Source organism: Triticum urartu, chromosome 3A (genome assembly GCF_056163025.1).
Source record: "Triticum urartu cultivar PI428250 chromosome 3A, HENAU_Tu73, whole genome shotgun sequence".
In the NCBI taxonomy this organism is placed as follows: domain Eukaryota; kingdom Viridiplantae; phylum Streptophyta; class Magnoliopsida; order Poales; family Poaceae; genus Triticum; species Triticum urartu.
In genome coordinates this window covers 664,426,554-664,450,109 of record NC_141875.1, presented here as the reverse complement: position 1 = coordinate 664,450,109, position 23,556 = coordinate 664,426,554, and the positions used below count along the sequence as shown (strand labels likewise).

The following is a 23,556-nucleotide window of genomic DNA, read 5'->3' as shown; positions in this document are numbered from 1 at the left end:
CTTTGACGGGTCGGTAATGAAGAAGCATTGGTCCACTTGGGAAGCCAGTACCCATGGCTCATTTTTCGCGGTGACGTTTGCACCCGCGGTCTTGGATTTGGCTTCGGGTATAACCATGGTGGTGAAATACCGGTCTTCTTTTAGGACGCTCTTGGCCCATCTGACACGAAACATTGGGACCTTCTCTCCAGCATAGCTCAGCTCCCAGATCTCCTCGATCCTTCCGTAGTATCTGTCCTTGTCGTTACTGGTGTAGGATTCCATCGTTACCCCGGAGTTCTGATAACCATCGCTCTTCATGTCCTTGTCCTCGGTGTAGAATGTGTAGCCGTTGATATCGTACGCCTCATAGGTCATCAGGTTGTGCTCGGCGCCCTGTGACAAGGCGAATATGAGTTGTTCTTCTGCGGAAGAATCTTCATGTAAAGGGTACGACAGAAGTTTCTGCTTGAACCAACGCGTGAAACATGAGTTGTGCTCTTCAAGTATATCTCCGTCCGTCCTCTGTTGGCGTCGGTCATTGTACGTCTTCTCAATAAAGGTTTTGTGCTCTACCACCCAAGGATCGACCACGTCTATGTGTTGTAGCGCGACTAGGTTTGCTCTTTCAAAGTCGGCGAGTCGACCCTCGAAGTCGACATGCATTTCGCGGCGCCCCTCACGGTGACCCCATCCAGCGAGCCTGCCGAGGTGCCTGTTGACGAGCAGACCAACGGGGTTCTCGATGCCTAGATAATTCGTGCAGCAGGAGATGCACTCTTCGGTCAGAAAGCCCCTGGCTATACTTCCCTCTGGACGTGACATGTTGCGAACGTATCCTTTGATGGCACCATTCATCCTTTCGAATGGCATCATGCTGTGCAGGAACGTCGGCCCGAGTTGGATGATATCCTCCATGATATGGAGCAGCAGATGCACCATAACGTCGAAGAATGCGGGCGGGAAATACATCTCAAGCTCGCATAGTATCACCACGATCTCTTCCTGTAGCCTTCTGAGTTGCCTCACGCCAATCGACTTCCGAAAGATGACGTCGAAAAAGTTGCATAGGACAAATAGCGTTTCACGGACGTGCGCGTCCATGATCCCACGGATTGCAACTGGAAGTATCTGCATCATCAGCACGTGACAGTCGTGAAACTTCATCCCGCTGAACTTCTGCTTCGCTGGGTCTAGGTATCTGCTTATCTTCCCCGCGTAACCATAAGGAAGTTTTACTCCTAGGAGGCAGGTGAAAAACTGTTCGATCTCCTCCTGACTTAGAGTGAAGCACGCGGGAGGGTAGTCATTTCCGGTCTTCTTGGCCTTTTTGCCTTTGCGACGACTTTCTGTGTCCTACTTCGCCTCATCATCATCATCATCATCATTAGCGTGAAGCTCCTGCCTGATGCCCATTGATTTCAAGCCTGCCCTTGCTTTCGGCCCATCTTTGGTCCTCTCTGGCATGTTGAGCAGGGTACCAAGCAGACTCTCGCACACGTTCTTCGTGATATTCATGACATCAAGGCTGTGAGGCACACGGTGGATCTTCCAGTACGGCAAGTCCCAGAAAACAGACCTCGTTTTCCATACCTTCAGCAGCGGCTCTGGCGCCTTTCGCTTCTTTCCCGGCTCTGGCGCCTTTTGCTTCTTTTCTGGCAGTGGGCAGTCTTTCCAATTTTTCAACAGCTCGTCTATTTCCTCGCCACTCCTCGTACACGGGCGTTTTCGGGGTTCGGTTTCACCATCGAACAGATCCTTGCGTTTCCTCCACGGGTCATCGTCGCGAAGCCACCTTCGATGTCCCATGAACACGGTTTTCGAAGACCCGGGATCTCTATCTAGCTGGCGATACGTTGTGTCATCCATGCACCTTACGCATCCAGAAAATCCGTGGACTACCTGCTCCGCGAGATATCCGTAACTGAGATAGTCATGCACCGTCGTAAGCAGTGCGGCTCTCATAGGGAAATATTCTTTCTCTGGGGCATCCCACATTAAGTTTGGCGTTTTCCACAGCGTGTCTAGCTCCTCCTTCAGTAGCCCCAGATACAGATTAATGTCGTTCCCTGGTTGTTTCGGCCCTTCAATTAGCATACTCATGTGAATGTACTTCCTCTTCATGCACAACCAGGGGGGAAGGTTGTACATCCACACAAACACAGGCCAGGTGCTATGTGTGCTTCTCTGGCTGCCAAACGGATTGACTCCATCGGTGCTCGCGCCCAGCACGATGTTCCTTGGATCCTTTCCAAATTCTGGGTATTCGAAGTTCAATGCTTGCCACTGGCTCGCATCCTTAGGGTGACTCAGCATCTTGTCTTTTTTATTTATCTCCGGCTCATTTCCGTCATCTTCCCGCTTCTTCTCCTCCCTATCCGCGTGCCAACGCAGGAGCTTTGCTACCTTAGGGTCCGCGAAATACCACTGCAGATGAGGAGTGATCGGAAAGTACCACACCGATTTTCGAGGAGCTTTCTTCCTCTTCTTGTATCGAGTGACGCCGCACACCGGACATATGGTAGACTCCGCGTGCTCGTCCCGATAAATGATACAATTGTTCATGCACACATGGTATTTCACGTGCGGTAAATCCAGAGGACACACGATTTTCTTCGCCTCCTCGAAACTGGTCGGGCACTTGTTCCCCTTGGGAAGACGTTCGTGTCAGAATGACATGCTCTCGTCGAAGCATGCGTCGGTCATTTTGTGTTTTACCTTCATCTCCAGAGCCATGAGCGTTATTTTCAGGCGGGTATCCTCGGGCCTGCATCCTTCATACAATGGAGTAACCGCGTCTATCTCCAGTTGATCCAGCTTGGCTTTCTCTCGGGCGGCAGCTCTTGCGTTATCCGTCTGCTTGAGAAGCAGCTCTTGAATATGAGGGTCCTGCACCCAGCCTCCATCGTCGTCTGCTTCGGCATCTTCATCTTCATGATCATGCCCTTCGTCTTGATCTTCCTCATCATCATGTACGACATCTTCTACATGATGACTGTGTACAACATCACCGTCGTGATCATGTCCTGGAGATTCTTCGTCTTCTCGCCCGCCCTCACCACGGTGGTACTTGTCTTGTTGCCCTTCCTCATTTCTTGCCCGCCCCCCATGGACGACTTCATAGTCATCTTCATCACCTTGCCACCGATAGCCATCCATGAAACCACGCAAGAGCAGGTGGTCCCGCACCTGCCCGGAATCCGGGTCCGCAATAAGGCTCTTCAGTTTGCATCTTCGACACGGACATCTTATCTCCGTCTCGTTCTTTTGAAGCATCTCGGCCTTCGCGGAGCTCAAAAACCTATTCACGATGCCTTCAGTCATCGTGCGGACCATGGTCGCCTGCGGGGTAGAGCAAAACGATATTTTAGAACCAAGAAAAAATTTGGCATGACCTTCCCTAAAAATAGGACCAAAAAGAATGCATAGTGCCAAAATTCTCGCCGAAACGGAAATGAATCAAAACATTCCGGCAAAATATTGGCAACTATCGCATTTCAAATACCGGTACCTTCAAACACAAACATATATGCAACACCACAAACACATGCAACACCACAAACATACATAGATCTAGCTAGGCCACAAAAAGTGCATGTGCACGTTGTTGGAGCGAGCTAGGGAGAAAAAAAGTAGATCTACATCATGAAGATAGCTTTCCCCTTATTTATCTATCAAAAAAAGGTAATTTCACCACTTAATTTTGATGAATCTATGGTGGAAATGAGGTGAGGAGGAGGAGATGGCCGAAAGCTTGGAGAAGGAGGTGGAGGGAATGAAGTGGGGAAAGTGAGTGGATAGGTGTGGGGTTGTCCAAAATATCTTGTTGGGGTCCCAGGTTACTAATGGCGCACCACCTGCAGGTGATGCGCCATTAGTAGTTTTGCAAAAAAGTAAAAATAAATAAATAAATAAATAAATATATATACTAATGGTGCACCGGGCAATAGTGCGCCATTACTAGTTTAAACTAGTAATGGCGCACTATGGAACGATGTGCCATTAGTAGTTTTGCAAAAAAAAAAAATTTTACAGTAATGGCGCACTGTCTGCTTGGTGCGCCATTACTACTTAGAACTAGTAATGGCGCACTTCGACCTGATGCGCCATTAGTATGTATGGAAAATGGAAAAAAATAATAATTTAATACTAGTGGCGCACCCTTTTTCTGGTGCGCCATTAGTATATAGTAGTGGCGCACTGCTTCCATGGTGCGTCATTAGTATCAATCTTATCTATAGCCCTTTTCCTAGTAGTGTGCATTAGGATGACTCACTCTTCTCCGGCGTGCATTTCTTCCTCTAAATTACATGCATATACTAGAGGACAAAAAAATCCGATATCATACTAGATTCTCCCAATTTCAAAAATTCAAAATGTTTTGTAGCTCAAACCGCCGGTCGGATGCAAAAATGGTTTTCACATAAAAGATTTGTCGCGACGAGATCTTCGAAACTAGATCCCATTGGTATATTTTTGACGACTTTTTTCTCAGGTCAAAAAGTTACCATGCCTCGGCCACATAATTTACCGCACATGTGGTATGCAAGTTATCTTCATACTTTCATATAAGTTATCCGAGACATCCAAAATAGTTTTTTCATCCTTTGCACATGCATATGAATGTATGCACTAGAGAACAAAAATTTGATGTCATTGTAGATTCTTCTTATTTCAAAATTTTTAAATGTTTTGTAGCTCAAGTCATCGATGCAAATATCGTTTTTACACAAAAAGATCGTCGCGACGAGATCTTCAATACTAGATCCCATGTTGGTATGCAAGTTACTATGCTATTTCCACATACGCTATCGGGGTTATGTTGTTCAATAGTTTTTTCCCTTGGTCAAAGTTACCGTGATGTGTATGTATATAACTTATTGGGTATGTGGTTGGTATATTACCACACACGTAAGTTAATGAGGGTATGTTTTTCAACAACTTTTTCCCCCTTTGGTCAAAGTTACCGCGGCGTTTGTACGTAAGTTATCGGATATGCGGTTCATATATAACTGTGTTATTTCACATAAGTTATCGTGGTATATTTTTTAATATTTTTTCCTTTGGTCAAAGTTACCGTCATGTTCGTACATAAGTTACCGGGTATGTGGTCCATATATTATCATACTATTTTGACCTAAGTTAGCGGGGTATGTTTTTCAACAACCTTTTATTCTTTTTGGTCAAAGTTAGCGTGATGTTTGTATGCAAGTTACCCAGTATGTGGTTTGTATATTACCATGCTATTGTTCACATAAATAAACGAGGGGGTATATTTTTGAACAACTTTTCCCTCCTCGGTCAAAGTTATCATGGTGTTTGTACATAAGTAATCAGGTATGCGGTTCATATATTACCGTACTATTTTCACATAAATTTCCGAGGGAATGTTTTTCAACAAAAAATTTCTTCCGTGGAGAAACTTATGATTCGTACGTAAGTTATCGGGTATATGGTTTGTATATTACCATGCTAATTTTCATATAAGTTAACGAGGGTATTTTGGAAAACTATTTTTTCAAAGGTTATATTTTCAACTTTTTTGGGGGTGAAAAATTATCGTGGTGTTTCCATGTAAGTCATCAGGTATCCGAGGTGGATATTATCATGCTATTCACATGTAAATTATCAGGGATATTCAACTCATTTTACCGGGTTAAAAGTTACCGTGATATTTGTGCGTAAGTTATCAATTCTATGGCGAGTATATTATCACGTCATTTACACAAAAAATACCGGAGGTGTTTTCAACATCTTTTCCCCTGTCTCAAAATTATCACAGTGCTTGCGCATAACTTATCAGGTGTGTTGTGCATAAATTAACATGCCTTTTACATGGAGTGAAGTTCAGATATCCCAAAGCACACAGATGCAATGACGTTTGGCAAAAGACATGGTTCAGTAACATGAGGGGAGAGCAGATGAAAAGAAATGCAACGTTTATGAAGAGAAAAAATGTTCTGTTCTCATGAAGAAAAACGGACATGTCCTGCCTCTGCCTTGCTGTAGGGAGAGACCGATCATCAATCCGAATTAATTGTCTGTTGCATGGGCGGGTCAAGCAAGTTGATCATCAATTGATTGATCAGGAGATTGCTCGTACGTGTAGGAGGATCGAGGAGGAACTGAATTGAAGGCATTGATGGTCGTAGCAGCTGGATCGTATTGATTTGCAGGGAGGGGCACGGAAATCTAATCGATGAAGCAGCTCAAATCTCCGAGAGGCGGCATCGGGGACGAGGAAGCGGCGGCGGGAGTGGTGGTGCCCTTGACGCCGCGCAACGAATTGTTGCTGGTCGTCGTGGTGCCTGCTCAAGGCCTTCACCCTGCTCCTTGTCTTCCTCACCGGCATCCTCATAAACATCGCCGCCAGCGCCAACATCTCCCTCTCCTACTACTACACCATCACGTCGTCGCTCATATTAACCAACAGCCCCACATCGCCGTCGGCGATCACCACCATGGCCATGGCGGAGCAGCAGATCAGCCAGCCGTTCATGTAGTTCGTGCACCTGGAGTCATCCGAGGGCCACTCCATGACGGCCGAGGAGTTCTTCTGGCACGCCTCCATGGTGCCACCGACGGCTCCGACCATGGTCCGCCACCACGTCAGCGCCCCACCCGGCCACCTCTCCCTCTCCTCCGCTTCTTCCTCTCACGTTTCAATCTCTCTCCTCAACTCTTCTATCTGTCCAGTACCTGCGCCCACAATCTCCGCTTCGCCCGCACGCGCACATGCATAGATGTGTCAGTGACCGCTAGATGCAAAATCGACGCCATCCAATGGGTTTGGCAGTTTTACAAAAACGATTCGGTGTGCCACATACATACACTAAACATGTTTTCATGTACCTCACAGAGATCCCAGCAAAAAAATTATACCTCATAGAGATGTTCTTACCGACCTACCCCAGTTGCATGGTGATGAACTATTGCAAGAAGGAACACACCTAATTTTGAAACATGTAAAAAGAAATATCCAATCTTTTGTAGTCCATGAAAGCGTATTAGGTTGTTTGTAGGAGCTCGTTGCGTGATGAATCTTCCCTAATAATAAACCAGCGACCGTCATCGGGCATTTTGCAAAAAAGTCCCTCAATTTGTCAGAATTTAACCCGCAGTCCTATCTTAAGTGGATATCTGAGAAAACGTTTCGATTTTGCACAAAACACCCTGGCGTTCGGAGTATTCAACACGCGGTCCGAGCAGCTTTGTAAAGAAAAAAAAGACAACCACACACGCACGGGCTCGCCTCCTCTCCCTCTTGCCGACGAAGTCACCGCCGCCGCCGCCCACGCCGGCCGCTTCCGGCGAGCTCCGGCGCCGCGCAGCACGGCGCCGAGCTCCCCATGCTCCGCGCCTCCCTCCCCTCCGGCCAGATTCTCATCTCCTGGCCTCTACCGCCCGCTCGCAACCACACCCCCGTGGCTAGGGTTCCGGGCAGTGCTTCGCCGGCGCGTCTCCGGCGGCCCCAGGTTTGTCCCTCCTTCCTTCTTGGCCGGGATCCGCTACCCCTAGACCTCACCTTCTCTTCATATCCTCTGCTGCAGACGCAGATGGAGCACGCCATGGGAGTTCCCCATCCACCATGGTCGCCGTCGTCAAGGGCTTCTTCAAGGAGATGTGAAGGACGCCATGGACCTGCAGCTACTCAAGGTTTTATTCCACCTTTCCTCTTATATCAAGTTCTAACAATACATTGGGGGAGTGGGGGAGGAGAAGGCACCCCACCTGAATTTTCATTTCTCAAGCCTCAAGCGGCGACAGTACCCGGTAACACGAGTACAGGGAGTGTTTTTTACTGGTTACGTCCAAAGTGGAGAGCTAAGAACAACAACCTCAAGGAAACTATACAGAGAGAGCTAGGAGGATTGGTTTCCAGTCCAGGAGTGAGCTCCTGTCTTTTGATTTGAAATGAAACGCCCACTGGGAGAGGTCTGCAGCTGCTGCTTTCGTGAGGCTGGTCATGGAGGGGCGCATGCCCTGAGGTGTGTGTGTGTTAGCTCTGACGAGAAAACATATGAAGTTTCTGCTATTGTTAAGCCTGATGTCGAAGAGTTGGAAATGATTTGTGAATCTCTGTGCACGTAAATGGAACACTGGACAAGTTAAGCCATGTGTATTCCATCTCCTTTAATATATTGCTTGTGATTGGCCTAATAGAGAGTCTGCAAGACGTGATTGCTATTCAAAGCATCTCATCCAGATCACTTTACAATACTTTTCTTCATATCTAGAAAATGCGTGTATGCATATAAGTTTCGTGAACAATTTTTTTGAATATCCAGGTCACTTTATGCATATCCAGATCACTTTACAAACAGAACAAATGCGTGTATTCCTTTTTCATCATATCCATATCTAGAAAAGCATTCCTCCATGTAATAGGGTTTTTGAAAGCAGTATGCATATATGTTTCGTGAACAATTTTTTTTTGTTATTGCAACCATAAGAAAGAATCTTACTGGATTGTCCTGGAAAATATTAGTCTTCTATTGCCGATAACTAGATCCGTGTTAACTCAATAGGGTGATCTAGCGAGTTATCTTGAGACAAAAGGTCGCCTGCAATATTATAAAGTGATCAGATTTGCCCTTGAGACTGCAAGGTCGCATGTTAGGATTCATGACATATGTATCTTCTTTTCCTATTTTTTCCTTTTAAAGTTGTAACTACCATTTGAGAATTGACTAAAACTGCTCGCATTAGTGCATCATTTTGTAGTCACCTGAAAATAATGTAGCATTGACTGAAACTGCTCACCATTTGAAGTATTGACTGAAACATTAACTACCATTGAAGTATTTTCTTTATTTTTTTGACTAGAAAAGCCTGAAGATGAATTAAGTTGATTAATGTAGATGAAATGGTTTTCCATTTCCATTTGTGTCGTTTCAGTGAAACAAAATGATATTGCAGCTCTTTTCATTTATGTGTTGTTTCAGTGCATTATTATCTTCCATGATTTGTTTTTCACTGATACATTTTGTTGCATATATGGAGGCCATCTACTATTCAGCTGATATTTGTTATTATATCATCTTGTTTGCGAACTTAAAAAGGTCCCTCAAAGAGAAGCGTTTTTCATATGCTCCTGAATCTGGTGTGCGGTATGATGGAGTTTACAGTTTGAGAACTGTTGGAGGAAGACTGGTATTCAGGTAATTTTACTTTACTAAATGTACAGAGGTTCCACATGCTGCTCTCTACTTTGTTCCTGTACAAGGCCAGAGCTACTATAAGGTGATGATATGCTACAGTGTGCAGTTTGCTTTATGTTTGTTTTGTTCATTTGATTGACCCTGAAAAAACTGATTCCACCGCATCTCTTTATGACAGCATGTTGTCCTTTGGTTTCAGTTCCTGTAATGTCCGTAAGGTTAGTTTTAAAGAGATGTATGATTCTATTCAGTTCTAATTTTAGAAGAACAAACAATTGTTAAAGAATGCCCATTACTACTGGTTCTGATATGTAGAGGGATGGCATTTGTTCATTTGATTGCTAAAGCCAACATCTAAATAGTGAAGGACGTAACTGATAAATCATCACAAAAATTCCCGGCGCAGCAAAGCGCGCATGTTCATCTAGATCCAAGCAGCTCTTTTCAGATCAATTAAGGAATCAATCTCATGATGGTTTATGCTTGATGCAGCGGAGGGTCACAGATTCACAGGTGTAAGGATCGGTACAATTGGGCCTCGCATTATTTTTTTTCCAGAATTGGGTGTGCGTACTCTCTAAACTGAATTGAGTGAGCTAAATTTGTGCATCTAAATTGTAGTCTGTAGCTTTATGTGTTACGTCTTAAGGTTCAAATTGAAGATTGCCTTTGGGAGTAGTTTTAGTTGGTAGAAGTTTCATTCTACAAATACGCACACATTATGTGCTTAATGTGTGGCATAAACATGATCAGTTTTATGTTTAGAAACCAAATCACTGTCCACCCATTTTATTTCTTCATGACTATTTTGTGTTGAAATCAGATCACCGTTCACCTGTTCTGTGTATTGTTGTCTTTAATTTTTTTTTGCCTATTCTCAATAAAATGCTCAGTTTCAGGATGTGATTTTCAGTTTTAGGCATTTGGTACTTTCGGCATCGAGAAAAAAATTGTTCCTCTGAGCGTGTACCTTCAAATGCAAAGTTCTGACTATGATTTCGCGTGCAACCACAGCGCCGTTGGCCGCTCTACCTACCGAGTGCCACCCCGCCGCCTCCTCCCACCCCCCACCTGGGACCTCACCGCCCGCTCCCCGCCTGGTACACCCACAACGCTTGAGTCTGAGCAGACGCCATTGGCCCGTGGGCACAGAAGCAGAGTCCAGGATGGTGATGGTGCCAAGGAGGACTCTCGAACGTCGATTGATTGCATCGTTGCTGCCGTACCCATGGAGTGGCGCGGCTCCAACCACTCTGAGATGGTATTCCTCTCTCTTTCTTTCCTGACAGAACTAAGAATCTTGTGTCATCCTCTTTTCTAAATAAAGTATAACCTGCTAGCTACCTGATGGGCACTGTCTCTGAACTTTTCAACCCCTTCAGTTCTGCCGATGCACTGTAGACTCTAACAATGGTGGAAAGGAATCAGATTCCAATGAAACTAGCACTACTGTGTTTTTCCACAGTTGCCTTTTTTGCTAAATTAACTAGCTTCTTCATGGTAGAGTAGGTACAAAGATACTCTCTGATGAATTTTATTGATATTGTGTAAAGTAGAAAGCCTGACACTACTACGTTGGTAACTGAGTTAACCAATCGCAGAACTAGAAACAAGTAGGTGACAGGAAGATTTGTGGATTGTGAAACTTTTACTCAATCTTATCCCCAGGCCGCACAACATTTTCTTTAGCAAAGATGTCTCTGTTGCTGAGATTCTTACAGATGGCTGGGAGTCGGCGCAAAGTACATGGACACATTGGTGCTATATTTTAAAATTGTGAAACAGCATCCAAGCTACTTGTGAAGGTGTCAATTTCTGCATTGATAAAGATTCAATTATACTTCTGATGGGATTTTTTTCTGTTAGCTATCTGTACAAGAGAATGAACTTGAGAAATATTAATTTCTAGATAAATTTCTTTGGAAAGTGAAGCTTCCCCTGAAAATTAATGTTTTTCATGGCTGGTTTTGAAAAATAAACATACTTACTAAAGTCAATTTATTCAAACGATGTTTTCAGGGAGATAAAACCTGTCAATTACGTGGTAGAGATGAGATTATTGACCACTTAATTGCTGGTTGCTAAGTTGATCTAAACCATTTTGCAATGTGCATTGAACCCGAAAACTCTACCTGATACTGTTGTGACTTATTTAGCTCTTGGTTGTTGTATTATGTATTGTTCTGAAGGAGATTAGATCTTCAGAAGAAACTCCAATGCATCGAAGATTAAAAGAAAATCATGAAGACTCACATGCATATTGTTCACCAGACTCATCAATGGCATCATACGACTCGTAAAACCACCGACCTAATCACAAATCAGTCGCTGGTTGCATGCCGTAGCACTATCAGTTCCTTGCGGTGATCGTGGTTACTGTTTGTTTGTGGTGCAGAGGAATCAGTACAACAACAGAACTTGAAGCTGACGAGGATGGATGATGGTTGGTTTTGGTGGAGAGATCAGGTGCATATGAACAACCTATTATCTTCCGTTTTTTGTTTTTCATCATTCAACGGGACAATTTCCTAATTCTTTTTTAGTACTATCTGGAAAGGTTATTAGTACATATAGGTTTTGTCAAAATTTATTAGCACATATGAGGTTTTTTGTTTGGATCCCCTTTGGCTCTACATAATTCTTTGGAGTGGGATTCTAGATAGATGCTTTTATTAATTTTCTCTCATTGCAACGTATGGGTATGTTTACTGTAATAATAAAGTCAGAAGGAGAAGGGCGAGGTCCAGATGGAGCTCTGCCAGTTCCGCCGCTTTCATATCTCGACTGTTGCTGCTAGCTCTACTCTGCTCAACGATAAATTCTGTGTGGTTAGTTAATTTACTAGGTAAATTGCATAGCTCAGTAGCATGCACACATGAACGCTCAAGTTACATGTTTGGTCAGCCATTCCTTGGCAGCCTATGGCTAGGCTTCCCAGCAGATGGAGATGCTCTGGTTCAGAATCTTATAACGTGAATTATTGAATATTACGCATTGTTTTAAATCAATTTATTGAGCTAGAGACATAAAAAAATTATGCATTGTTTTAAATCAATTTATTGAGCTAGAGACCCTCCTAGGTAAATTATGGAGATGCTCTGGTTCAGAATCTTATAACGGGAATTATTGAATATTACGCATTGTTTTAAATCAATTTATTGAGCTAGAGACATAAAAAAATGATTTTTTAGTAACAGAGAGTACGTGTTGTCCTTTTTAGGGGAAGAGAGTTTTTTTTAGGGAAGGGGAAGAGAGTACATGTTGTCTGTGTATGTGTCGATCGAGGTCCAGCTTAGGCCAAGCCCAAAAAACAGTGCAAAAAACAATTACAAATGAAATATAATTTTCCAAAAAAATGTTGATCACTATAAAAACGATTCCATTTTTTAGAAATGTTCTCAAAATTACAAAAAAAACACCACCTCAAAAAATATATATTCATGTTTTTATGAACAATAATAAGTAAGATCGATTTAAAGACTATTCCATGTGACTACTCGTTCATCGGATGAAAGTGCGGAGCTGAAGTAGGTCTTCGGTCTTCACGTCCGAATTTTATGATCCAAAATGCTATGCTCAATGTAATTTTATTTCCAACATTTGCCAAAATTGGATATGAGAGGTGTTGCACAATGCTATGTTTAAAATATTTTCGCCCGTTGCAACGCACGGGCATTTATACTAGTGAAGATATATGGCTCTGACGTCTATGAAAGACTGCTGCGGAGTCCCACACACCAGCGCCTCACGCGACGAAGCGACCGGCCGAAAAATTCGGCCGGCGTGTAGGCGTGAACCGTTTTCCTAAAAGTATTCATGTATTTCTCACGTGGCACTAGATTTCCCACAAAACCCCGCAGGTATATATGGCCAAACCCCACGATTCCGCCTACCCTCCCCGAGTGCGACGGCTACGACGCCGACGTCCTCATCGACCTGCGGTGCTACATCGCCGACCGTCCGAACGCCACCACCGCCAGGGGCGCCACGAGCACTGGCCTCCCGATCCAGGTTACCTTCCACGCCGCCCGACCGCCGCTCCTCTCCTACCTGTGCGTCCACTGCCCCGGCCTCGACTACAACCGCCGTCGTGAGCCCAGGGTCGTCGCCGCCGCCGAAGCCGACCTCGTGCTCCTTCGCGTCCCTAACAACATCAACGTCTGTGTAGTCATACAGTCCTGGGACTACTTCATGTACAGGCCACGAACCCATGTGCTGGACCTGCTCCCCAACCCGCACCCCAGGGGCTTCCACGACTCCGCGACCGCCCTCCTCAGCCGCAAAGGTGGCGCCTGGTACGCCGTCACCGCCATGAGCTATTGGTCCCCGGTGTACAAGACCGAGTGCAACTGCGACACGCCCATTATCAGGTGGGATTTCAGTGTCCACCTGTACCGCTCCTACGACTCCTAGTCCGAGGGGTGGATCATCGTGCCCATGTCAGTGGAGGAGCTCGTCAGGGACAAGCTCGCCCCCCTACCCGTCGAAGTGTCGGAAGAAGACAGGCCGTATCACAAGACGGACAAGACGATCACGATCGGTGGCGAGCGCGGCACGGTCGCCTGGGTGGACCTCTGGCGCGGCATCCTCGTCTGCGACGTCCTCGTGGAGCCCCTAGTGATAGTGCATGACATCCCGCCAACGAAGCTGTACAACAAGGCCCTAGATTGTTAGAATTGTGTCGAATATTATTGTACGAGGTAGGTTACAGTTGGACTTGGTTTTGGATTGTGTGTAGACAGGATAGGAGTTGTGTCCTAATAGGACACTTGTATCCTAGGCCTCTCTTATATAGCGGGGGAGACACACGATGTAACATATGCCAACATAATAGCACGGGCACGCGGGGGAGCCGGCGGTGTGTGCCGGCGCCCGGACGGCCGGGGTGCGGTATTGTAGCGGTGCCATGGGGAATAGTGTCCGTAGTCATGTCCCGGGGATGTAGCCATATCGGTGAACCTCGTTAACAAATCCTGATATCGCGCCTCATGTGATTGCTTGGTCCTCGGTAGATTGACGGAGCGCCTCGAATTTATTCTAACAAGTGGTATCATGAACAAGGTTTGAGAAAGGCGCTGATTGTTGATCTAGAGGAGAGCGCGATGGAGACCGGCTGCAGATGAGCACGAAGTGCGTGCAGGACGTCGGGGAGCAATCTGAGATTGTCGTGGTGAAGAGCAATCGGAAAGCAGGCAGAATCAGCGAAAGGCAGCAGGTTATCGGCGACTTTGGTGATCGTCAGATCGGTTTCGGCCAATCGGTGGCATAACGCGATGTGGCGGCTGGCGAGGGCACACAGGCAGACAACAGGAGCTGACGCAAGCGTCCTGCAAGGGTCGAGCGAACGACAAGTCAAAGCCAGGCGCGTGGCACAGGTGGCGTCCAACGTGGCCCAATCGTGGAGGAGCTAGGCTCGTTGCAGCCCGGCAACAGGCCTAGGCGAGGCTGTGTGGGTTTCTGCGCGAGAGGCCCAAGCTGAGCTGGAAGGAAGGTCGTGTGCGTGTGCGAGTTGGCTAGAGGTTGGTGTGCAAGTTGTGCATCGTGGCGTGGCTGGTTCGTGGGATTTGTAGTTAAAAAAAGGGATTCGTTTTCAAGAGCTGCTAGAGCGTGTTAGACCATGGGAGTTCCAATTACCATCAGGTTGATCTATAGCGTGGAAAAGTAAAGTACTCCCTTCGTTTTCAAATACTTGTCTTTCTGGCATTTTAACTGGACACAACATACAGATACATGTAGACATATTTTAGACTGTAGATTCATTCATTTTGCTCCGTATGTAGTCACTTGTTGAAATTTCTAAAAAGACAAATATTTGGGAACGGAGGGACTACAAGAAGAGAGTCAAAAAGAGTCACGGGTGCTGCATGCATGAAGGTGAGCTTGAGCTTGCTGCTACATGTACGAGAAGACTAAAAGGGGACTCCTTCCGGTGTTCTTTGCATGGTACGCTGAGGTGCTGTTGTTTGACATGGCAGACGAAGGGGAAACGAGGCCGGTGATGTGCAACGTGCATGGATCATGCATACACAAGGTGTCAAGCAATGTATGGAGATGTGCGGGCGGACACGACGCGGGGTGGAGCATGGTTGCAGTTGGATAATTCGGTTGGGTCGGACTGGACAGTCTGATGGATCGACGGGGATGTCGGTCAAAGCAGAAGATGGTGGTGATTTCAGTGACGACGACATAGGAGCGCGATGCTGATGGTGGCCAACTTCTGGAGCGTGGAAACACGTGGTGCAGGCCCGAGGGCTTGTGCGGCTTCGACAAGACAAGGCGCGGGGTTGATTCAAGGTGGTGTACACACGGAGCTTGAAGTCAACGGGGTGTGAGGGTGGACTGATCATCTACCATGGAGTCATGTTGAAGGTGGAGCTGGAGTCTGATGAATGACTACACTCTGTGCTGATGGAGGGGCTACGGCGTAAATGCATGGAGAGTCGAAGCCTATTTCAGCGGGATAGCGAGAGACACGTGGATCAGACTAGGGCCCAATGGTCTGATGGAGGTGTGATACTCGGCATCGATCGGCGATGATCGGTGGTTCTCTGCAGTGGGGGTTGAGTGATGTGGGTTCGCGACCTCGGGAGACTCAACCAGGACAGCAGAGGCTCGACGCGGTGATAGCGACGAGACGTGCGGTAAGCACGGGACACAGCGACAGGCCAAGGCACTGGTGGTCAGACAAAGTATGCAGGGGTGCTGAAGCAGTGTTGACGAGTACCAGGTTCAAGTAGGTGACTGGGTCTATTGGTGTCGGTTGATAGACGAGAGTTGACCATGGGGAATCTGAGAAAGTGGCGGAAAGTCTGAAATTGTCAAAACAGAGAGAGTACATGGCCGTATATTCTGTGGTGCTCGGTGCACATGGCAAAGTGCGGATGACAAGACAGAAAGAGGCGGAGTGCTATAGCTGCGGGACATGCTAGAGACTATCCGGAAAAAAAGAATAAGCCAACTGCGAATTTGACTTAAGGTGACATAGGGTGACGGTGAAATTCCTTCAAGTTTCAGACAGACAGTCAAGGAGAGCGATGATGTCGAGTTCAGGTAACTCTTATAGGTGGCGTTCAATATGTGAGTTGTTCACTTTCACGCACACAGTGGTCAGTGTGTGATGGCGTTGGACGGATACTCTGAAAGTTGTGAGCACGGACTAGAGTAACAAGGAACTTAATTTTGCTAGAGTGTTGACTGTGGTTAAGAAAAGGAGTGATTACAAGTTGCAGGTGGAGTCACATGAAGGCTGGGAGTAGGAGCGGTGCTCATGACGTATCTCAAGTCCAATGTACATGGAGGTTCGACGCATGGATGAATTCAAGGTGGTGAAGAATATTCGCCAAGGTGGAGTTTGTTAGAATTGTGTCGAATATTATTGTACAAGGTAGGTTACAATTGGACTTGGTTTTGGATTGTGTGTAGACAGGATATGAGTTGTGTCCCAATAGTACACTTGTATCCTAGGCCTCTCTTATATAGCGGGGTAGACACACGATGTAACCTATGTCAACAGAATAGCACGGGCACGCGGGGGGCCGGCGACGTGTGCCGGCGGTCGGGGTGCGGTATTGTAGCGGTGTTATGGGGAGGAGCGCCCGTAGTCATGCCCCAGGGATGTAGCCATATCGATGAACCTCGTTAACAAATCTTGATGTCGTGCCTCGTGTGATTGCTTGGTCCTCAATAGATCCACAAAGTGCCTCGGATTTATTCTAACACAGATTCCTATCTAAAATGGGTGCGATGGAAGCAGAGCGTCACCAAGGTCGACTCTGGTGGCTGGAAGGCCAGAACGTGGAGCATGGTGATACTGCCGGCGCCGGATGTTGATGGTTCATCTACAGTCTGTAAAAGTGCATGTTCTAGCCAATGCAATCAAAAAACCGAAAGTAGGCTGCAATATAATTACGCCAGCTGGGTCTTGAACTCAAGACATCTTGACTTCGATATCATGTAGAAGTGCATGCTCTCGCCAATATAATCAAAAGACCAATCTGATAAGAGAAATTAGACAACACATTATACATCAACACAGTCTGGCAACCTGACTGTCAACTTTCAAGCAAAGATGTCACCATGGATTCCGGCGGCGTTCCAGGTCATGGCGACCTGCTGTCTAAGCTGAGCAGCAGCGGCAGCGACACGACGCCAGCGTTGCCAAAACTTCAGATGGCGTTCCCCACCATAAGCATAGACGACGACGATATTGTCTACTTGGCTTCTAGCACCAAACACGGGATCCTGGAAAACATGGAGTTCATGATTGCTATCGATGTGAGGAACAAAACCCTGCGAGGAGTAGCCCAACTTGATGTAAAGAAGCGCTTCGTTTTCTTTCCCACCTTCTACACCAGTGAGATCTGCAGATATCTGAGCAAGAGTGCAGGTAATTAATCAACTTCTGTGTACTGCTGCTACTCACTTGCTGGATATTTTTGTGACCGACTATCGTATGAATATTCAGTTCTGTATCAGCTGTTTCAACAAATCCTGTTAATCCAATAGAAATAAGTTGCTGACCTGTCTTATGTTTGCGCGTCTTATGTTTGTGCGCGCAACCATTCTTGAATAATTGTGCACAGTTAACTGTTGTGGAAATTAATAGATGGCACACGGGCCCACATCTCTCGGTTTCGTTCAGTGTTGGTGGTGGAGTTTTGTGTTCTGACAAGTTAAGAGAAACTACACATTAAGAGAATATATGGTTGTAATGCTATCTAGAGGTTAAGCAGGCAAGAAACTGTGTTCAACCAGTTCCTGGAAAGGCCAGAGAAAGTATTCAAGTTGTGTTTAAGAAGAAATTAAGAAATTTCACCAAAGCCAGCAAGTGATTGTATTCTAGCTGCAGGTTGCTGCACGTCTTGTTTTTGTGCTAATAACTGACAACATGGGTACTTTTCTCGTCGATGGAAAAGAGAAATCAGTTACTGCTCTTGACCATTTTCTTACTAACATGAGCTTTACCTATATGTACTGTTTGATGCAGGGGCACCAGTGCAGCTCAAACGAACTGAAAGGGAAGCTGCTAAAGCCAACTGAAAAAGAGCCTGTTAAGTTAACTGACAAAAAGGAGGGTAGACATACCAGGGTGCACGGGGACAAACAGACCGGCAGAACAAGGCTGCCGGTGAACAAGAGAGTAATGAAGACCTTGGAGCAGCTACGAGCGATTAACTGGAGCTGCCCGAGGCGACTTGGTGAGCAGATGAAGGACGCGGATAATGGCGATCAAGGAGCTTGTTGAATTGATCTGTGAGAATTATGCCAAAAATGATTTTCTGGATTGATTTGTGTGGAACTTGTGTAGGCTCAGCTCCATTCGGTTTTATTTCTGTGGCCAATGCTTGTCGGTGCTTGTGGTTTGATTCCGGTATTTTCTTGCTTCGCTCGTAATATATTTGTTATTAGTCGGAGCCAAAAGTCCAACCAAAATTCTTTAGCTGAGCTGTTGAACAATTCTGTTTAACTGCCCGAGTCCAGGTTTCTAGCATTGGAAGCATATCATTCAACTATTCAAGGGCCCTGTTTGGGAGCATTGTAAAGTTTTACTGGCTTCAGCAGCACAGTGGATACAGAGCACTGAGCACAAATTCTAACGATTTTAAGTGAATGATGGCCTTCGTCGAAAAAACTGACGGTGAGAACTGCACTGAACACAAACTGCAATTTTCAGTAACCGCATTGCATATTTCTCAAGATTCTGTGATTATGCCATGATCATTCAACTTATTTCATACTCCCTCCGTTCCAAATTACTCGTCGTGGTTTTAGAACTAAAACCACGACGAGTAATTTGGAACGGAGGGAGTACAACACAATCATTATATTTGTATACTCCATCCGTTCCAAATTACTCGTCGCAGAAATGGATGTATCTAGAACTAAAATACATCTAGATACATCCATACTTGCGACAAGTAATTCAGAATGGAGAGAGTACATCATAAGATTTTCTTTTTTAGGATGAGCCACACGACTTCTGAAGTTTGGACTGCAACTGGGCAGCTCACGAATGGCGGACCTGGAAATTTACTGAAACCTGAACAAAGCGAGTGCCATTTCCACTATCTGCATGGCCATAAATTTGCACCCGAGCTGCTCGGACAGGAGGAACATTAGGAATGTCGGATTCTTCCAGGCGAGTCAGAGCAGATCGCTATTCATCATAGACTCTTCAGGCGATCGTCGCACCCTTAATCAATTTCAGAGAATTTAGCGGGGTACCTCCTAGCTTCATGTCCTTCATCATCAGTGGAATGGCAAGATCACGACGACGCTGCTGCTCCATGCCCCGGTGGTAGAACACGGTGGCGGCCACCGTGGAGTAGAGCTGCACACCGGCGGACGGCAGAAGGAACCCGTACAGGCTGCCCAGCAAAAGCACGCACCCGCCCTGCCCGCAGTCCAGAGCAAACGCGTACACCGGGTAGGTGGCCAGTGGCAGCACGACGCTCACCACGAGCACCTGCAGGGCGGCCTCCTTCCAGCTCGCGGCCGCGGTCATGAGCCGCCACGCGCGCTGGAGATGAGCGGCCGCGCTCGCGCCGCCACCACCGTCGCCGCCTTCCTCTGCCGCCGCCGTCGCCGACGCGGCGATGGCGACCGGGAAGACCGCGGCGAGGAAGAGGCGGAGGAGGAGCGTGGCGAGGAAGACGAACAGCAGGACGCCCTGCACGAACGACTCCACGCCGCCGGTGTCCGAGTGGCTCCAGCTGTACCTGTACCAGGAGTCGAGGTAGTACGCCGGGACGGCCGTCGACGCGAGCTCCGCGGCGGCGACCAGCGCGGCGCAGGCGAAGATGCCGCGTGGCCGGGGGGTGCCGCGCACGAGCTCGGCGAGCGAGCGCGGCCGGTCGCCGCGGAGCGTGGCGCAGGCGGCGAGCGCGACGGCGGCCTGCGTGGCGAGCTTGCTGGCGAGGTACGCTAGGTGGAGGACGAGCAGCGCCGCTGGGTGCAACCAGATCGTGGGGCCCGACAGGGCGTACTCGTGGGCGAAGTGGACGGCGACGGCGAGGAAGAGGAAGGTGTGGGCGAGGACGAGCGCCAAGACCGGCGCGAAGAGCCTGACGTTCCGGGTGGGGAGGATCAGGGAGTCCGCGACGAAGCCGGCGCACGGAGAGAGAGACGGACCTCCACCTCCCGGGCCTGCCGGTGCGGCGACCATGGTGGGACGAACTGGTCTGGTTACTAGCTAGCTAGGGGGTTTGGCTGCTGAGAGTGTGCGCTTGTGGCTTGTCGATGGTCGAGAGGCGGGTGGTCACCGGAGAAGAAGATTCTCATGAGACGACTTGGGATGGAATTGGTCAGTCAACTGAGTGGGTGGAGGAAATTATGTTGCGGTATGCCGTGCTGTTTGGTCTCTTCGCGAGCGGAGCGGTCGAGGCATCTGCTCATCATTTTCTTCTCCTTCCTTGTCCTTTTCCGCGGCATGACGGCATGGCTTATTCGGGTCGATGGTCATCATCCGTGCCTCTAGTTTCCTTTTTGTCTCCGTTTGGATGGAACCTCGAGCAAATCTGTTGCACGTTGGAGGCCAGAGGTTGAGAGTTCTTAATGGAGTCAATTACATCACAGGTGCCTGAACTTGAAAAGAAAAATCAGTTTGGTGCTAAAACTTACGGCATAGTACATCGAATCGGTGACAAAATTTGGCTTGAGTGTGCATCTACGGTGTTAACCACGCTTGTATATATACATCGTGTTGATGTGGCGAGCCAGCATGATGCAGGGCCCACCCATCAGGGAAGCAGTGACCAGGGCATGTGACCTGTTTTTTTGCGAACCCCCCTTTTAAATTTTATTTTTCTCACAAATAATCGCCTCAAATTGTTTTTTGAACATAAATTTAGAAGCATGGGGACATTTTTTGCGATTTGGAACAAAATGTTGCAAACGCGAACATTTTTTGAAATTCCTAAACACTTTTTGAAACACGAACATTTTCTTAAGTTGTGAACAATAATTTGAAAACCAGAACTTTTTTGAAATTCCTAGAAATTTTATGAAACAAAAAACATTTAATGAAAATTCTGAACATATTTTCAAGAGAAGAACATTTTTTGAAATCGTTGAACATTTTTTTGAAACATGAACATATTATGAAATCATGAACAAATATTGAAACAAAAATTCTTTTATAAAATCATGAACAGATTTAGAAAATAATAATATTTTATGAAATCTCTGATCATTTTTTAAAATCCTGAAAATAATTGGAAAATGAGAACAATTTTTGAAACAAAAACATTTTATTAAATTATAAACACATTTTGAAAGCAAGAACATTTTTGCAGTTCCTGAACATTTTATGAGACATGAACATTTAAAAAAATTGTGAACACAATTTTGAACATGATAACATTTTTTTAAATTCAGAACAAAAATTTGAAAATATCAAACAAAAGCAACAGAAACAAAAGTAAAAATTAAAAAAATAGAAACGAAAAAGGAAAAGAAAACAAACAGAAACAGTAACAGAGACAAAAAAGAATATGAAAAAAGGAAAACCGGTTCCAAAAACCAATAAAAAACACTGGGAACCCTCTAAAAGATTCCCAAAACCGAAAGCTTCTACCGACTACAAATGGGCCGGCCCATTAACTTGCTCGGTTGCCTCTCTGTGCGTTTGCTCAACAATTTGACGCAATGTGCGTTAAATAGGAATTTCCAAGGTTGGAAGACAAAACCTTAGGGACTCTGGCCGGCCGGGCCAGCCAACAGCTTAAATACAATTTGACGCTCCATTTGGATAGCTAGCATAATGTCCTATAGCCGAGTGGACGAGACTTGCCTGCTTCCCGCGTGTGCGCCAATCCGTGCTCTCGCGTATGTGGCTTGATTTGATTGGAACAAAATAAGGCCCGGCCTCACCTCCTTAAAATCAGGGGGTGATTAGATTAAAAGAAAAAAGACAACCGTAGGATGAAGTGAGAGCATGGATGGGAGCATGGGGAGGGAGCGGGCAAGCCGGATCCTAGCCGAGCATGCACATAAGTCTTAAATGGGCTGGTGTCACCGTAGTCCATTTTTCACATGTTAGTTTCCCCCCTTACTTAGAATTATATTCCACCCAAAAAAAACTTAAAATTGTATACAAATATTTAAATGACAAACATAAAAATGAAATAAGTTATTTAAAATAATGTTCACATAATTATAAGTAGTATTCTTATTTATAATAATGACAAACATAATATGATACATTATGCAAAATTTAAAATCAGATCCATTCATGTTGGTCTTGTCTTATTGTTCACACTCTAGAGAAGATAGATGATAACTTGTTTGCTGATTCTTTTTTCGATTTTGTTGTTGATATGTTGAGGGTTTTCACACATCTAACCTTGGACCAATTCATCTATATTTTTTATAAGGACTTGATCTTGCGGAAGCACGGGTGACCATGCTTTGCCGCCACAAGTCCCTCCACATTGTGCCGCCTGCAAATATATCTCGGAGCATTCGCCGATCAAACATGTGTTTATGTTGTGATGAACTGTAGACTTTTGCTGACCAAACATCTTGTATTTTTCATTTGGACCGTGGGATGTGTCACGTTTTTCATTTGGACTGTGTCATGTATGCATGTACCATTTTCATTTGAACCTTTAATAGTACTTATAACTGATTATACGAGCATATTTGTTATTTTGTGTAATCTAGTTGTACCTTTTTTGCGAGTACATTTCTTCTTTAAAATTTTAAAGTTGTAAAAATTACATTTTTAGTTATTGTATAGTACTTTTGCAAACCCTGTGTACCAATCCATGTGTACCAAATAGTAGGGGCATGTCAGGGGTTTGGGGATTGGTGGGATTTGAGAGGATTGGGTTGAAGGAACGTTTTCATGAAATCCACTGAAATCCTCTCCTCCCTAAACCTTCCCAATCCAGGAATCCATTTTGTCGTACATTACGCCAACTAAGTGATGTCTTATGCTACAAGTAACTTTAAACACATTTGAGACAGGGACGAATGGAAATAATTATTTTTTATATCAAACTTTTATACTTATTTCAACATGTTTTTAGCAGATTATAATATGTAATGAGGATATTTTCTATTATTTAGCTATCATAATTAATCATATAACAATATTGTAAAATAATAATTGTAGTACTTTTGCTATCAATTTTAATGTATAGCAATGCTTCCTTTTCTAATTAAATTATGTATTGTGATAAAGTTATCATTGAATTATTTTTTGGTAAAACATAAATTAAATAGTGCACACGTGTATATTTGTGTACGCGCATGTGTAAATGTAATACCATGATAGAGATCTCTAAAGTGTAATGTCTATTTAATTTTATAATAATGATTTCTAGTGTATTATTAGGTAAGCAAATTTATAGAACCATCTAGTCTAGGGTATATATAAAGTGAACTATTTGCACATGTGCCGCAAGCTAGGTTC

The 23,556-nt window shown here is 45.5% G+C and overlaps 2 protein-coding genes and 1 pseudogene across 2 annotated transcripts; 2 read left to right on the top strand and 1 right to left on the bottom strand.

Moving 5' to 3' along the window:
- The first annotated feature begins 6,178 nt into the window (after window positions 1-6,178).
- Window positions 6,179-18,716, top strand: LOC125531668 (uncharacterized). The gene is made up of 10 exons (XM_087515895.1): window positions 6,179-6,241; window positions 6,297-6,478; window positions 7,101-7,454; window positions 7,530-7,635; window positions 8,508-8,587; window positions 9,042-9,140; window positions 10,155-10,401; window positions 11,330-11,436; window positions 11,536-11,606; window positions 18,127-18,716. Exons 1-9 carry the CDS (start codon window positions 6,179-6,181, stop codon window positions 11,579-11,581), a joined length of 1,284 nt encoding a protein of 427 aa, XP_087372021.1. The 3' UTR covers window positions 11,582-11,606; window positions 18,127-18,716.
- Window positions 12,957-14,192, top strand: LOC147981211 (uncharacterized; annotated as a pseudogene).
- Window positions 18,717-18,948: 232 nt separating the features above from the next.
- On the bottom strand, window positions 18,949-20,469 carry LOC147981210 (uncharacterized). The gene has a single exon (XM_087513888.1). It carries the CDS (start codon window positions 20,302-20,304, stop codon window positions 19,315-19,317), a length of 990 nt encoding a protein of 329 aa, XP_087370014.1. The 5' UTR covers window positions 20,305-20,469; the 3' UTR covers window positions 18,949-19,314.
- Window positions 20,470-23,556: the final 3,087 nt, after the last annotated feature.